Raw genomic sequence first — 15,272 nt, 5'->3', positions numbered from 1 at the left:
GGACACCCTATGCCAAACAACTAGCAAGACAGGAACACAACCCCATCCATTAGCAGAGAGGCTGCCTAAAATCATAATAAGGCCACAGACACCCCAAAACACACCACCAGACGTGGACCTGCCCACCAGAAAGACAAGATCCAGCCTCATCCACCAGAACACAGGCACTAGTCCCCTGCACCAGGAAGCCTACACAACCCACTGAACCAACCATAGTCACTAGGGACAGACACCAAAAACAACGGGAACTACAAACCTGCAGCCTGTGAAAAGGAGACCCCAAACACAGTAAGTTAAGCAAAATGAGAAGACACAGAAACACACAGCAGATGAAGAAGCAAGGCAAAAACCCACCAGACCTAACAAATGAAGAGGAAATAGGCAATCTACCTGAAAAAGAATTCAGAATAATGATAGTAAAGATGATCCAAAATCTTGTAAATAGAATGGAGAAAATACAAGAAACGTTTTAACAAGGATCTAGAAGAACTAAAGAGCAAACAGTGGTGAACAACACAATAAATGAAATTAAAAATTCTCTAGAAGGGATCAGTAGCACAGTAACTGAGGCAGAAGAACGGATAAGTGACGTGGAAGATAAAATAGTGGAAATAACTACTGCAGAGCAGAATAAAGAAAAAAGAATGAAAAGAATGGAGGACAGTCTCAGAGACCTCTGGGACAACATTAAACGCACCAACATTTGAATTTTAGGGGTCCCAGAAAAAGAAGAGAAAAAGAAAGGGACTGAGAAAATATTTGAAGAGATTATAGTTGAACACTTCCTTAAATAGTAAAGGAAATAGTTAATCAAGTCCAGGAAGCTCAGAGAGTCTCATACAGGATAAAGCCAAGCAGAAACACGCCAAGACACATATTAATCAAACTATCAAAAATTAAATACAAAGAAAACATATTAAAAGCAGCAAGGGAAAAACAACAAATAACACACAAGGGAATCCCCATAAGGTTAACAGCTGATCATTCAGCAGAAACTCTGCAAGCCAGAAGGGAGTGGCAGGACATATTGAAAGTGATGAAGGAGAAAAACCTACAACCAAGATTATTCTGCCCAGCAAGGATCTTATTCAAATTTGACGGAGAAATTAAAACCTTTACAGATAAGCAAAAGCTACGAGAATTCAGCACCACAAACCAGCTTTACAACAAATGCTAAAGGAACTTCTCTAGGCAGGAAACACAAGAGAAGGAAGAGACCTACAATAACAAACCCAAAACAATTAAGAAAATGGTAATATGAACATATATATCGATAATTACCTTAAATGTAAATGGATTAAATGCTCCAACCAAAAGACATAGATTGACTGAATGGATACAGAAACAAGACCTGTATATATGCTGTCTACAAGAGACCCACTTCAGATCTAGGGATACATACAGACTGAAAGTGAGGGGATAGAAAAAGATATTCCATGCAAATGGAAACCAAAAGAAAGCTGGAGTAGCAATTGTCATATCAGACAAAATAGACTTTAAAACAAAGACTATTACAAGAGACAAAGAAGGACACTACATAATGATCAAGGGATCAATCCAAGAAAAAGATATAACAATTGTAAATATTTATGCACCCAACATAGGAGCACCTCAATACATAAGGCAAATACTAACAGCCATAAAAGGGGAAATCAACAGGAACACAATCATAGTAAGGGACTTTAACACCCCACTTTCACCAATGGACAGATCTTCCAAAATGAAAATAAATAAGGAAACACAAGCTTTAAATGATACATTAAACAATATGGACTTAATTGATGATTATAGGACATTCCATCCAAAATCAACAGAATACACATTCTTCTCAAGTGCTCAAGGAACATTCTCCAGGATCATATCTTGGGTCACAAATCAAGCCTTGGTAAGTTTAAGAAATTGAAATTGTATCAAGTGTCTTTTCTGACCACAACGCTATGAGACTAGATATCAATTACAGGAAAAAAATCTGTAAGAAATACAACACATGGAGGCTAAACAACACACTACTTAATAACCAAGAGATCACTGAAGAAATCAAAGAGGAAATAAAAAAATACCTAGAAACAAATGACAATGAAAACACGATGACCCCAAACCTATGGGATGCAGCAAAAGCAGTTCTCAGAGGGAAGTTTATAGCAATACAATCCTACCTTAAGAAACAAGAAACATCTCGAATAAACAACCTAAGCTTACACTTATAGCAATTAGAGAAAGAAGAACAAAAATAACCCAAAGTTAACAAAAGGAAAGAAATCATAAAGATCAGATCAGAAATAAATGAAAAAGAAATGGAGGAAATTATAGCAAAGATCAATAAAACTAGAAGCTGATTCTTTGAGAAGATAAACAAAATTGATAAACCATTAGCCAGACTCATCAAGAAAAAAAGGGAGAAGACTCAAATCAATAGAATTAGAAATGAAAAAGGAGAAGTAACAATTGACACTGCAGAAATACAAAGGATCATGAGAGATTACTACAAGCAACTCTATGCCAATAAAATGGACAACCTGGAAGAAATGGACAAATTCTTAGAAATGCACAACCTGCCAAGACTGAACCGGGAAGAAATAGAAAATATGAACAGACCAATCACAAGCACTGAAATTGAAACTGTGATTAAAAATCTTCCAACAAACAAAAGCCCAGGACCAGATGGCTTCACAGGCGAATTCTATCAAACATTTAGAGAAGAGCTAACACCTATCCTTCTCAAACTCTTCCAAAAATATAGCAGAGGGAGGAACACTCCCAAACTCATTCTACAAGGCCACCATCACCCTGATACCAAAACCAGACAAAGATCTCACAAGGAAAGAAAACTAGAGTCCATTATCACTGATGAGCATAGATGCAAAAATCCTCAACAAAATACTAGCAAACAGAATCCAACAGCACATTAAAAGGATCATACACCATGATCAAGTGGGGTTTATCCCAGGAATTCAAGGATTCTTCAATATATGCAAATCAATCAGTGTGATACACCATATTAACAAATTGAAGGAGAGAAACGATATGATCATCTCAATCGATGCAGAGAAAGCTTTCGACAAAATTCAACACCCATTTAGATAAAAACCCTCCAGAAAGTAGGCATAGAGGGAACATTCCTCAACATAATAAAGGCCATATATGACAAACCCACACCCAGCATCGTCCTCAATGGTGAAAAACTGAAAGCATTTCCACTAAGATCAGGAACAAGACAAGGTTGCCGACTCTCACCACTATTATTCAACATAGTTTTGGAAGTTTTAGCCACAGCAATCAGAGAAGAAAAAGAAAGAAAAGGAATCCAAATTGGGAAAGAAGTAAAGCTGTCGCTGTTTGTAGATGACATGATACTATACATAGAGAAACCTAAAGATGCTACCAGAAAACTACTAGAGCTAATCAATGAATTTGGTAAAGTAGCAGATACAAAATTAATGCACAGAAATCTCTAGCATTCCTGTACACTAATGATGAAAAATCTGAAACTTGAATTAAGAAAACACTCCCATTTACCATTGCAACAAAAAGAATAAAATATCTAGGAATAAACTTACCTAAGGAGACAAAGGACCTGTGTGCAGAAAATTATAAGACAGTGATGAAAGAAATTAAAGATGATACAAACAGGTGCAGAGATATACCATGTTCTTGGATTGGAAGAATCAACATTGTGAAAATGACTCTACTACCCAAAGCAATCTACAGATTGAAGGCAATCCCTATCAAACTACCACTGGCATTTTTCACAGAACTAGAACAAAAAATTTCACAATTTGTATGGAAGCACAAAAGACCCCAAATAGCCAAAGCAGTCTTGAGAAAGAAAAACAGAGCTGGAGGAATCAGGCTCCCTGACTTCAGACTATACTACAAAGCTACAGTAATCAAGACAGTATGGTACTGGCACAAAAACAGAAATATAAATCAATGGAACAAGATAGAAAGCCCAGTGATAAACCCACACACATATAGTAACCTTATCTTTGATAAAGGAAGCAAGAATATACAGTGGAGAAAAGACAGCCTCTTCAGTAAGTGGTGCTGGGAAAACTGGACAGCTACATGTAAAAGTATGAGATTAGATCACTCCCTAACACCATACACAAAAATAAACTCAAGATGGATTAAAGACCTAAATGTAAGGCCAGACACTATCAAACTCTTAGAGGAAAACATAGGCAGAACACTCTATGACATAAATCACAGCAAGATCCTGTTTGACCCACGTCCTAGAGAAATGGAAATAAAAACAAAAATAAACAAATGGGACCTAATGAAACTTAAAAGCTGTTGCACAGCAAAGGAAACCTTAAACAAGATGAGAAGACAACCTCAGAATGGGAGAAAATATTTGCAAACGAAGCAACTGACAAAGGATTAATCTCCAAAATATACAAGCAGCTCATGCAGCTCAATAACAAAAAAACAAACAACCCAATCCAAAAATGGGCAGAAGACCTAAACAGACATTTCTCCAAAGAAGATATACAGATTGCCAACAAACACATGAAAGAATGCTCAAGATCATTAATCATTAGAGAAATGCAAATCAAAACTACATTGAGATATCATCTCACACCGGTCAGAATGGCCATCATCAAAAATCTAGAAACAATAAATGCTGGAGAGGGTGTGGAGAAAAGGGAACCCTCTTGCACTGTTGGTGGGAATGTGAATTGATACAGCCACTATGGAGAACAGTATGGAGGTTCCTTAAAAAACTACAAATAGAACTACCATATGACCCAGCAATCCCACTACTGGGCATATACCCTGAGAAAACCATAATTCAAAAAGAATCATGTACCAATATGTTCATTGCAGCTCTGTTTACAATAGCCAGGACATGGAAGCAACCTAAGTGTCCATCGACAGTTGAATGGATAAAGAAGATGTGGCACATATATACAATGGAATATTACTCAGCCATAAAAAGGAACGAAAGAGAGTTATTTGAAGTGAGATGTATGGACCTAGAGTCTGTCATACAGAGTGAAGTAAGTCAGAAAGAGAATAACAAATACCATATGCTAAGACATATATATGGAATCTGAAAAAAAAAAAAGTGGTCATGCAGAACCTAGGGCAAGACGAGAATAAAGACCCAGACCTACTAGAGAATGGACTTGAGGATATGGGGAGGGGGAAGGGTAAGCCGGGACAGAGTGATAGAGTGACATGGACATATGTACACTACCAAACGTAAAATGGATAGCTAGTCGGAAGCAGCCGCATAGCACAGGGAGATCAGCTCGGTGCTTTGTGACCACCTAGAGGGGTGGGATAGGGAGGGTGGGAGGGAGGGAGACGCAAGAAGGAAGAGATATGGGGACTTATGTATATGTATAACTGATTCACTTTGTTATAAAGCAGAAACTAACACACCATTGTAAAGCAATTATACCCCAATAAAGATGTTAAAAATAAGATACTCAGAATAGGCAAATCCACAGAGACAAAGTAGATTCGTGGTTGCCAGGGGCTAGGCTGAGAATGTGATGGGAAGTAACTGCTTAATGGGTACAGGTTTCTTTTGGGGTGATGAAAATGTTCTGGAATTAGATAGTGGTAATGGTTTCCTTTGCAAATATATTAAAAACCACTAAACTGTGTACTTTAAGAGGGTGATTTTATGGAATATGAATTATATCTCAATAAAAATAGACAAAATTTTTAAATGCTAACCACAAGGAACTTTTCTAAGGTCCAGAAAGGGGTGGGGGAAGGCCTGAAGAACAATCAGTGCCCTAATTCTCTCTGAACCCTTTGCTTGGCATAGACAGTTAAAATACATCTTTATTTTTATCACCATTTCACTCTTTTCTTAACCTTGACATCCAAAGTGAAGTGAATATAAGAAGAAAATGTTCTTCGCTCCTTTTGGAGCACTTCCACAGTTTGGTATTAAAACCTCATTTGCCCACTTGGGTTTGGGACTGGTTCCAGCAGTTAGTTGACTGCAGTGTTAAATCTCACCATTGGGGTTCAATGCTTCCATTTCTTTTTTATTAGGTGCTTGTGGGTCCCTGGGCATTGGGGAATGGAAAGTTGTACAGAGGGAAAGAGAACTGCCGGAGTGTGAGCTGCTGCCTTGCGGCCTGGGGGTCATTTGAACAGGAGAAGCCGGAGAGTGGAAGCCAACAAATATTCTAGGTGCCAGGAATGTGGCTTTTTCTTAAAGTAATGTGACATTTTAAGAGTGATTTCTATTAGTTCGGTTCCCTTGCTGTGCGGTATGGAACAAGGTCCATCCTCCTCACCCTCCAGAGAGTCTTTGCAAAGCCATGTGTAAATGATCAAATGGGTCCAACTCCACTTCTTATTATTTCTGAAGCAATGTTTTGACTTGGTTTTTAAATAGGCTCTGGTTCTCCCATTGTTGCATGTGGCTAGTGTCTACGTTGTAGATACTCCTGCTTTTACATCAGCCTTCTTACCCCAAAGGTATAATATTTTATCACCTGTGTTTGTGGGGGGCTCTTCCTCTCAGGGCTCCGCCAAGAGTAGAAATCTGTTATTTTTGTGCTTGGAGGAAGCATTACACGTATAGCTCAGTTTATGCAGTAAATGTGTTCCAGAAAGTTTATATGATATAAAGCACATCATGTTTTCAGTGCAGTAGGACAGCTCACTTTTACATCAAGGAACCCAGTGCTAACTCCTTCGTGGTGTATATAAATACCCCACCACATCTAGGAAGTATCAGGAAACTAAGGGCTGCTTTAATGGCATTGGCTAAACTTTCATTAAGATGCCAAACCACATCAAGGAAGCTGGTGACTCACCACACCTGGCGTGGTCCCAGCACCCCTGCAGAACCCACTGTCTTAGGGGGTGGGCTGTGAATGTGGGGCAGTGGGGCCCAGTCCCTGAAATCAGGGCCTTCGTTAGCCATGCACATGAGGTTGGGTTCTTCAGAGTCAGGGGTCTTCTCCACAGCTCTCTCACTCCACACCTCCTACCCTCGCGCCCACACCCTTGTGTGGACTAGCCAGGATTCCATGGAGCAGGAGGCAAGGCTAGTGTAGAGGCGCCACGTGCTGGCCGTGAAATCAGTCTGTCTGGCTCCAAATCCCATCTCCACCCCTGACTGAGCTGTGAACAAATTCCCAAACCTCTCTGTTCCTCCGTTGTAAAATGAGGGGAAACAGAAATCCCACGTCTTAGGACTGTCATGAGAATTTAGTGAAACAACATGTTCCAGTACATAGCACAGCGCCTGGCTTGCAGTGAGCCTTCATTTGATATTGGTCATCACTGCTGAGATTGGAGCCTTCGTCTCCGTGGTGCCCCATCCCACGAAAAGATGTTTTTGTTTTCTATTGTTGTGTAACAAATTATGACAAACTTAGCGACTTAAACAACACCCATTTATCAGCTCACAGTTCTGAGTCACAGGTCCGGGCACAGTGTGGCTGGGCTCTTACGCAAGGCTGAATTCAGTGTATTGACTGAGAGTGTTCTCATCTGGAAGCTTGACTAGGGAAGAATTCCTTTCCAGGTTTCTTTGGGTTCTTGACCCAACTCATTTCCTTGTGGTTGTAGGACTGAGGTCTCTGTTTCTTTGCTTTCTGCCAGCTGGGAGCTGTTCTCAGCTCCTAGAGGCCACCCATGTAGCCCCCCTCTGTCTTCAAAGCCAGCAGTGGAGACTATCCCTCCCAAGGAATGCCTCTCACACTTTGAATCTCCTGCTCCTCCGGAAAGAGCCTATCCCTTTCAAGGGCTCACCTCGTGAGGTCAGGTCCATCTAGGATAATCCCTCTTCTGTTAAAGTCAACTGTGCCAAAGAAGATAACCTAATCACAGCAGCGATGATCCCGTCATCCACGAGTCCCAGGGATTATCCAGGGCTTATCCACTGGAGGTGGGAATCTTGGGCACACCTTAGCGACCTGCCTACCGCACCACCTTTTCAGCAAGGCACGTACTTCACACCTTCCTTCCAGTTGGCAGCAAAAAGAGGATTTTCCCTCACTGGCAGAGTCCTGTGTGCTCTTTTTTCATAGCTGAGCTGAGGCCACTGGCTGGACCCAGCACCAATGCTGTGCCTCAAGTATTCAGGCCTCAAGTATTTACGTCTCTCAAATGTCATCCCAGTGCGTGCTACCTTTTCCCTGCTTCAGGGCCTTGGGGAGTGTTTGTGCTTCAAAGAGGGTCCAGCCTGCTTTCTCTCCAGTCATCCCTGGCACCTCTGCCCTGGCTGTCCCCAGAAGACAGCACTGCCCGCACTCCCTGTGGGGTGTCAGGACCCAGGGTCCCACAAAGAGAAAAGCCACATTGTAAAGGACTGAAAATGCTAAAACATTGGGGTGACAGATGTTGTGGCCCAACTACCATTGCTACCAATGAGGCCCTCCTCTGTGTCTAAATGTCCTGCTTCTGGTAGTTATGTGGGGAAAATTAAGGAAAGCCTTCCCTAAACTTTCAAGGGATTAGTTTTCCTTATCGAGAACATAGCAAAATACCTCAGGTTGACTCTTGTGGGTATTTCTGGTTTTACAAGGATCAAGAGTCCCCTGCCATGAATCTTCTGTGCTGAAGTCAAGGCATTTCTGATGTGTCTCTGCCACATCTTATCCTTTTGCCTCATGCTATTACTATTGCCTGGAAAAGGGTGTTTGCTCGTTAAACTGCCAGTTTTTGCTTTTCTCCCAGAGAGGTGTGTGAAACTGTGCAGTCTATCTACAGTTTAGCTTTCAATACTTTTCCAGCTGTCCCCATCTGGGTTGCTTGTGTTTGGTTTCTAGGTTCTTAGTTTGGTTCCCTTTCTCGTTCTTTTCCTTTCATTGTGATACCTGCCCAGGTAAAGCAGAGACCAGCTAAAGGGATAGTGAATGACAGCCCCAGGAAACATGCCACATCAGAGCACAGGCCAGTGTGGCTTCACCATCACTCTCCAGAGTCTGGGCTGTTGGGAGCAAGGATACCACTTATGCTTGAGGGCTCGTCACTTCTCCACACCCACCTAGGCTGGTTTCTGAGGCATCGTGCTTACGCGGCTGAGATTAAAGTTATTTGTTGTCAATTTCACCTTCCTCCTCCTGCCATCCCATTTATGTGTCTCAAGAGAAAGTAATTTGCTTTTGCAGAAGACTGCCAGTGGCCTTTTTCCTTTTCTCATACCTAGCTCTCTCACACACCTGAAATCTCACAAGTCCTGCGATGTTATAACCTGGGCATACAGATGTTGCTTTATTGATCGGCCTATGAGGAAATGTGAGCGTATCTGTGTTTCATGTGCATCTAGCAGACCAGACTGGGGTCTGTGGCATCAGTGGAGGGCATGTACGTGTGACCCGACTCATTCTGGATTGAAGTAGCCTATGCCCAGAGTAGCAGATAGATTCCATCCTTCACGTCAGCTTCACTCAACCACTCAAGGGCTATGTGAAGAAGGATTCTGAGGCCACACGTGGTGTAGCACCAGAAGGTGCTGTGATGATTGATGACGTCCATCATGCATGCTCACAGGAAGGGGACGTGGCAATCCTTGAATGATTCTCTCTTCGGCAATTTCTGCCCGAGTTGCTTAATGCTCTCGTGTCACATATGAGAAAATGAAGGAAATCTTAAGTAAATCAGGTTTTGCTTACGTAGTAGAAACAGAGCCCCTCCATTTACAGAAGAACTGGATAATAGGGGGCTTCACCACAAGAACAGGATGCTGCTGGTCAAAGTGCTGTTGATCAGTTTTTCTAGGCATAGCAAAGCACAGAGGACGGTGGTCATGAGGTCATGATGTATGATTTACTGATCAGAGTACCTCCAGGGCCCCACTTTCAAGTGGCATTATTCAGCGTTTCCCAGTGCCCCACGGATCTTGAGCAAATGTATTAGTGCATTATATGTTCATGATGGACCCACAGCGCAGGCCATAAAAGCCACACCACAGAACTGTACGTAATAAGGATGTTTTTATTTTAACCCGAATGCTCAGAACTTTGCTTCGTGGCAAGGAGCCCGAAGTCACACTGAGTACAACTCATATAGCATCTTCTGATTCTTTCATCAGGAAATGGTTAGTCTGACCACCTCAAGTGGGAGGAAGAAGACCACAAGTCCTTATACAAATATTTTCATTGTGATTAAGTTTTAATGACCGAGCCCACATTTACTGATTTATTTCATTTTCTTCATGTTTGTCAATGAAGTGAAGAGAGTACACAAGATCTGTGCAGAAACATTCCTTACTCAAAATTGTAAACACACGAAGTGGTATAAAAGAGAATTGTTTTCTCCAAAATGATTCTGATAGAGTTTGGGGTTTTTGCATTTAATCATTTAACACATATTTATTGAGCTTCTACTGTGTTCCAGGCACTGTTCTGGACACTGGAGATGCAATGATGGAACAAAAACTGAAAAATAATCGCTGCCTCCAAGGAGCTTACTATTTGTTTCCTTCCATTATTTCATAGAATTATATAAAAGCTGTTAGGCATTTATTACAGTGGTAATACTTTTTTTAGTAGATTTTTGAAAGATTATTTTTTTCTTAGTTTGATGTAGGGTCCTGTTTTCAGTAAGTTTCTGATGTAGGGTTTTGTTTTGATGGAATTGGAAGAGTAGTTTGTACTGAGAGTTCTCATTGGTTTTAGATTCTTTCCTCTATCACAAGGAACAAACTTCCAGAGAAAAAAAAACAGCCTTTTGTGTCAATTCTTTAAATTGCCTTTTTCTCCCAGCATGCCCATTCTCCTAAGGAAGGCAGTCACATGCATATAAGGGAAACAGCACTTACACTGTTTCAAAGATATAGCTATAATGCTTTTCCTCTTCATAAATCAGGATTTCTTGACCTTGACACATTTACATTCGGGGCAAGGTAATTCTTGGTAGTTAGAGGCTGTCCTGTTCATTGTAGGATGTTTAGCAGCATCCTTGGTCTCTTGCCACCGGGTGCCAGCAGTACCCCTTACCCTCAAGCTGTGACAACCAAATATGTCCCTTGGTCATGGACAGCAAAGTCACCCCCAGCTGAGAACCACTGACATAAATGATGTGATTCTGTGATTCAGGTCTCACATCCTCTAACTAAAGCAGATCAGTGAAATTCCTGAAAAGAGTACCTGGGACAAGCCATGTCTTCTGTTGGCCTTTGTAGATGCTCAGGACAGTGTTCCGCCAGGGAAGAGTTAATGTAAAGTGAGCAAGATATTTACCAGTCTTATGAAGCGACACCAACAACAAATGGTGAAACTCCTTCAGTCAGTCATGCCTTGGAGATACTTTGCATTTCCTATTGGAAACTTGTTAAAATCATATTCATTTACCGTAAGTTAGAGAGCATGTTGGACACAGTACACTGTAAGTTAATCTGGAACGATTTACGCGTAAATGTGTTCCAGATTTGGTGAGCTCAGCTCAAGCAGCAGGCGGCTCGTTTCCAAACATTTCCACTCTGAGCTAACGACATTAAATTCAGTAAGTATTTATTGAAACATGTAATGTGAGAGGGCTTTAAACAGTCTGATATTGCTTCCATGACCCCGGCCAGCAGGAAAGCAGTGCTCTGAACAGTACCTCCCAAGAGTCTCCGTATCTGATGTGGCAACCCCATTTTGGTTTGCAAGATATATAGAGAAACTGGCTCTTTTCATTTCCCTTCACCTCCTCAAGTCCCTTCCCATCCTGTACCAGCTGTGTTCTCCCCACTGAATACATGTAATTACACATGATGTCATGTATTTCTTATTTGGTTCTCTGGTCCCAAATGGGCCACTTTTCAGAATTTTGGCAGGGACATCCATTGCATGTCTTACCTCCCTGCTGTCAGCTGGACAGGGTATTACAGGACATTGCAGTCCAAAGTGGGGTCATTTAACCAACTCACCTTCCATTTTTGAATCTTCTTTACTTCTCACTCATGCCAACAGATTCAAAACACAGGGCACACTGCTGATAAAAATTATTGGAAGAAGAGTTGACCTTCATGCAGAGAGAAAGAAAGGGTGAAAGAGAAACAGTGGGCTGGAGAATCTTCACTCATTCAATTGCTGTTTATTGAGCACGTGCTATGTGCCAGGCATTGGCAATATAGCTATGACAGAAATGGACAGAGCCCTGCTTTCCTGGAACTCGCAGTCTATTGAGCAATGAGACAAGTGGACAGGCCATTTTTAATATGGCGCAATAGATGCCGTAATGAGGGAAGTCAAGATATCATGGGAGCACTTAGGAAGAGCACCACCCCAGCCTGGGGGATGGCAGGGAAATCAGAGACGGCTTTGCAGAGGAAGTGGCGTCTTGACTGAGACATGAAGGATATATTGTGTATCAAAGAGGAGGGGGCAAACAGTGTTCAGAGCCATGTTCCAAAGACGAAAGGTGAGTGGGAAAAATAGAACCTTTGACGAACTGAGAAGTTAGGCAAGTTTGGATAGTAGAGTGTGAGACAGGAAGATTGAAAAGTAAGCAAAGAGGAGCCAGTAAGGATGTGCTTCAGGATTCTGACTTGCACACCTTGGTGGTGCCATTTACTGAGATCAGCGCAGAAGAAGTAGGTTTGGTTTGAAGGAGGCTGGGGTGACAGTGACTCAAGTTTGAATTCACCACTAATTCTAGAACATGGGAATGAGTTTTTAAATGTTTCTGAAAGATGTCAAAAGCTAATGGAAATTTGAAAAGTTAATTAGCAGGTTTAAATGATTTCGTTACTGTAGGCTATCGTGACATCCTGCAAATATACTCAGACCTCTTAGTTTCTGTCAATTGTATTTTTTTCATCCAGTAATTATTTCTTAATTTTGATACTTACCATCATCTTATTGCTTAAAATTTACCCAGTGTGTGCCTGAAGAATGGGTACCCAGGAATGAAGAAGTACAGTGAGCTACTTAGGGGCTGTCTTCTGGCTTTTCCAACACTCCTGCACCCTATTCTTTAGATTTCCTTTGCCATGATGGAAGTTTTTATTCTAATATTGCATGCACTCATTTTTGAAAGCTTACACTACTTTTTAGGGTAACTAGAGAAAAGCATAAGTTAGTAGTATTGGACGGTCTTTAGGCAGGTGTGTGATATTACAGCAGCGTAAGGGTGCAGACCTCATGCGAGGAAAAATGCTGCATGGTGAATATTGTACTCTGTATTGATCCCATTGCCCGGAGCATATGGGGAACAAATGTGATTGTCAAGTGAAAGGCACTGACATTGCTTCCAGCCGTCAACCATAGCCACCGCTTTTCATGCCCCTCTAGGCCTGAAATATCCAACAGTGAGCTTTATAAATGATTCCTCTTTAATAGTCAAGCAACCCAGCCACTAGGGAGCATCCAAGTTCATGTGCCTCTGTTTGTTTTCAACAGGAATTTAGATAATGGGCTGTGTGCAATGTAAGGATAAAGAAGCAACAAAACTGACGGAGGAGAGGGATGGCAGCCTGAACCAGAGCTCCGGGTACCGCTATGGCACAGACCCCACTCCTCAGCACTACCCCAGCTTCGGCGTGACCTCCATCCCAAACTACAACAACTTCCACGCAGCCGGGGGCCAAGGACTCACCGTCTTTGGGGGTGTGAACTCTTCGTCTCATACTGGGACCTTGCGTACGAGAGGAGGAACAGGTCAGGATTAAGCTGCTCTTAAATCTTTTGGCAGTTGAACGTTTGTGCTCCTTTGACTGAGGATTCAACGTTTAAGTTTTTTATTTATTTTTTTTTTTTGCGGTACGCGGGCCTCTCACTGCTCTGGCCTCTCCGGTTGCAGAGCACAGGCTCTGGATGCACAGGCTCAGCGGCCATGGCTCACGGGCCTAGCCACTCCGCGGCATGTGGGATCTTCCCGGACCGGGGCACGAACCCATGTCCCCTGCATCGGCAGGCGGATTCTCAACCACTGCGCCACCAGGGAAGCCCAACATTTAAGTTTTTAATCACTCTCTGCCTAGCCACTACTAGATAAGGGGCTGTTAAAAATGCTGAAGGTTGATGGACAAATCTAGGTGCTGGCCACAGTGGTGCAGGGGACTCCAGTAGCTGGTCTGTGAGAATCCTGCAAGGGTTACGAGAGACAACCTGCTGCTGAGTCACTTGAGGCCAGTGGCTCTCAGCCTTGGCTGGCTGGCTCAGAATAACTAGGCAGCTTTTTCAAAATATAGATGCCTGAGCCCCCATCCCAGGTCTTTTACATCAGAAGTCCCAGGACTGGATCTGAGTATGGATGTTTTGAGTTCTCCAAATGTGAAAGCACTCCTTCCCCGCATCCACCGGTTAAGAGCACTTACAGGATAGTACCTGCCCTTTCAGCTGCCTAACCTTCAGCCTGCCTGTCGCTTCCCAGCTGGTGAGGCCATTTGGCCACATTATTTTTTGGCCATTTGTCTTCATTGATTCCTTCTCTGATGCTCCCATCATCTTCAATATGGCAGAGTTTATCAGCCCTCCAGTATTTTCATGTATCTTTTGTATTTTAAAATCAAATCTTATGTATCCTTAAGGAATCTTGTCATATTTCTTTTAGGTTTCTTTCTCTTTCCCTAGGCTGTGTTTCACTGCCATGTGCATTTGCTGACTTAGCTAATAACTTTGTAAAATATCTGGCCTACGTTCTCAGACATATGTCTTCTGAAATAGTTGTAAGTTATCTCATGCATCCTTAGTCTTCCAAAGCCTCTCCCAGTATGTGAACCATGGTAACTAGATACTTGACATTATATGTTCCAAAATTGTTTTGTTTAGTACAAAAGTTTTTAAAAATCTACATCAACCATGATGCTGCCAGCTCATCTGGGAGCGGATGTCTTAAGTAACAACCCGTTGTGCCTTCTTACCTTGGGAGTTGGCACTGCCGAGGCTTCCGCAGATGTTTTCTTCCCTCTCCACCCAACGCGACAGTATACTTATATGAAGGGAACCTGACCCAGAGCTTTGGGCCATTAACTACTTCTGTTCTGCCAACACTTCACACTCTGCTCGGTAGAAAAAATATTTTATGTTCACCCTTACGTTACGGTGAATCTAGTTTTTCCTTTAAAGCAGGCCTTGCAGGGGTGACTGAAGGCTGGGCACACTTACTCATCCTTCCAGCCTTCCTGGGAGGCACCTGGAATGGAGGGCGGAAGGAAAGAGGCCGTCAGGTGGTCTAGGGACGTCTGTCTCTGGAGGATGCTGGAGGAAGCAAGGAGCCAGAAATGCCCCCAGCACACGTGCCCTTTGCCTGCTGGGAGAAGACAAGTGCTTTGCCAGCCGGACTCTGAATTCTGCTGACACAGGCACTGAGCTTGTGCATTTACTCATGAATGCTGGATATGAATCCTGTGTCTGCAGGTA

General features: G+C 42.4%; 1 protein-coding gene across 3 annotated transcripts in view; it reads left to right on the top strand.

Annotated features, from left to right (window-relative positions):
* The window catches only part of FYN (FYN proto-oncogene, Src family tyrosine kinase), a 211,908-nt gene that overhangs the window by 143,293 nt on the left and 53,343 nt on the right, over positions 1–15,272 (top strand). For all 3 annotated transcript variants that reach the window (XM_081251240.1, XM_081251239.1, XM_081251238.1), the window contains one exon: positions 13,311–13,568. In XM_081251240.1, coding sequence (XP_081107366.1) covers positions 13,322–13,568 — 247 coding nt within the window. In that variant the 5' untranslated portion in view covers positions 13,311–13,321. The remainder of the gene's footprint in view (positions 1–13,310; positions 13,569–15,272) is intronic.

This window comes from Mesoplodon bidens, assembly GCF_964165515.1.
Source record: "Mesoplodon bidens genome assembly, chromosome: 12".
Classification (NCBI taxonomy): domain Eukaryota; kingdom Metazoa; phylum Chordata; class Mammalia; order Artiodactyla; family Ziphiidae; genus Mesoplodon; species Mesoplodon bidens.
Note: the sequence above shows the minus strand (reverse complement) of the source record. Positions and strands in the feature narration are given on the sequence as shown.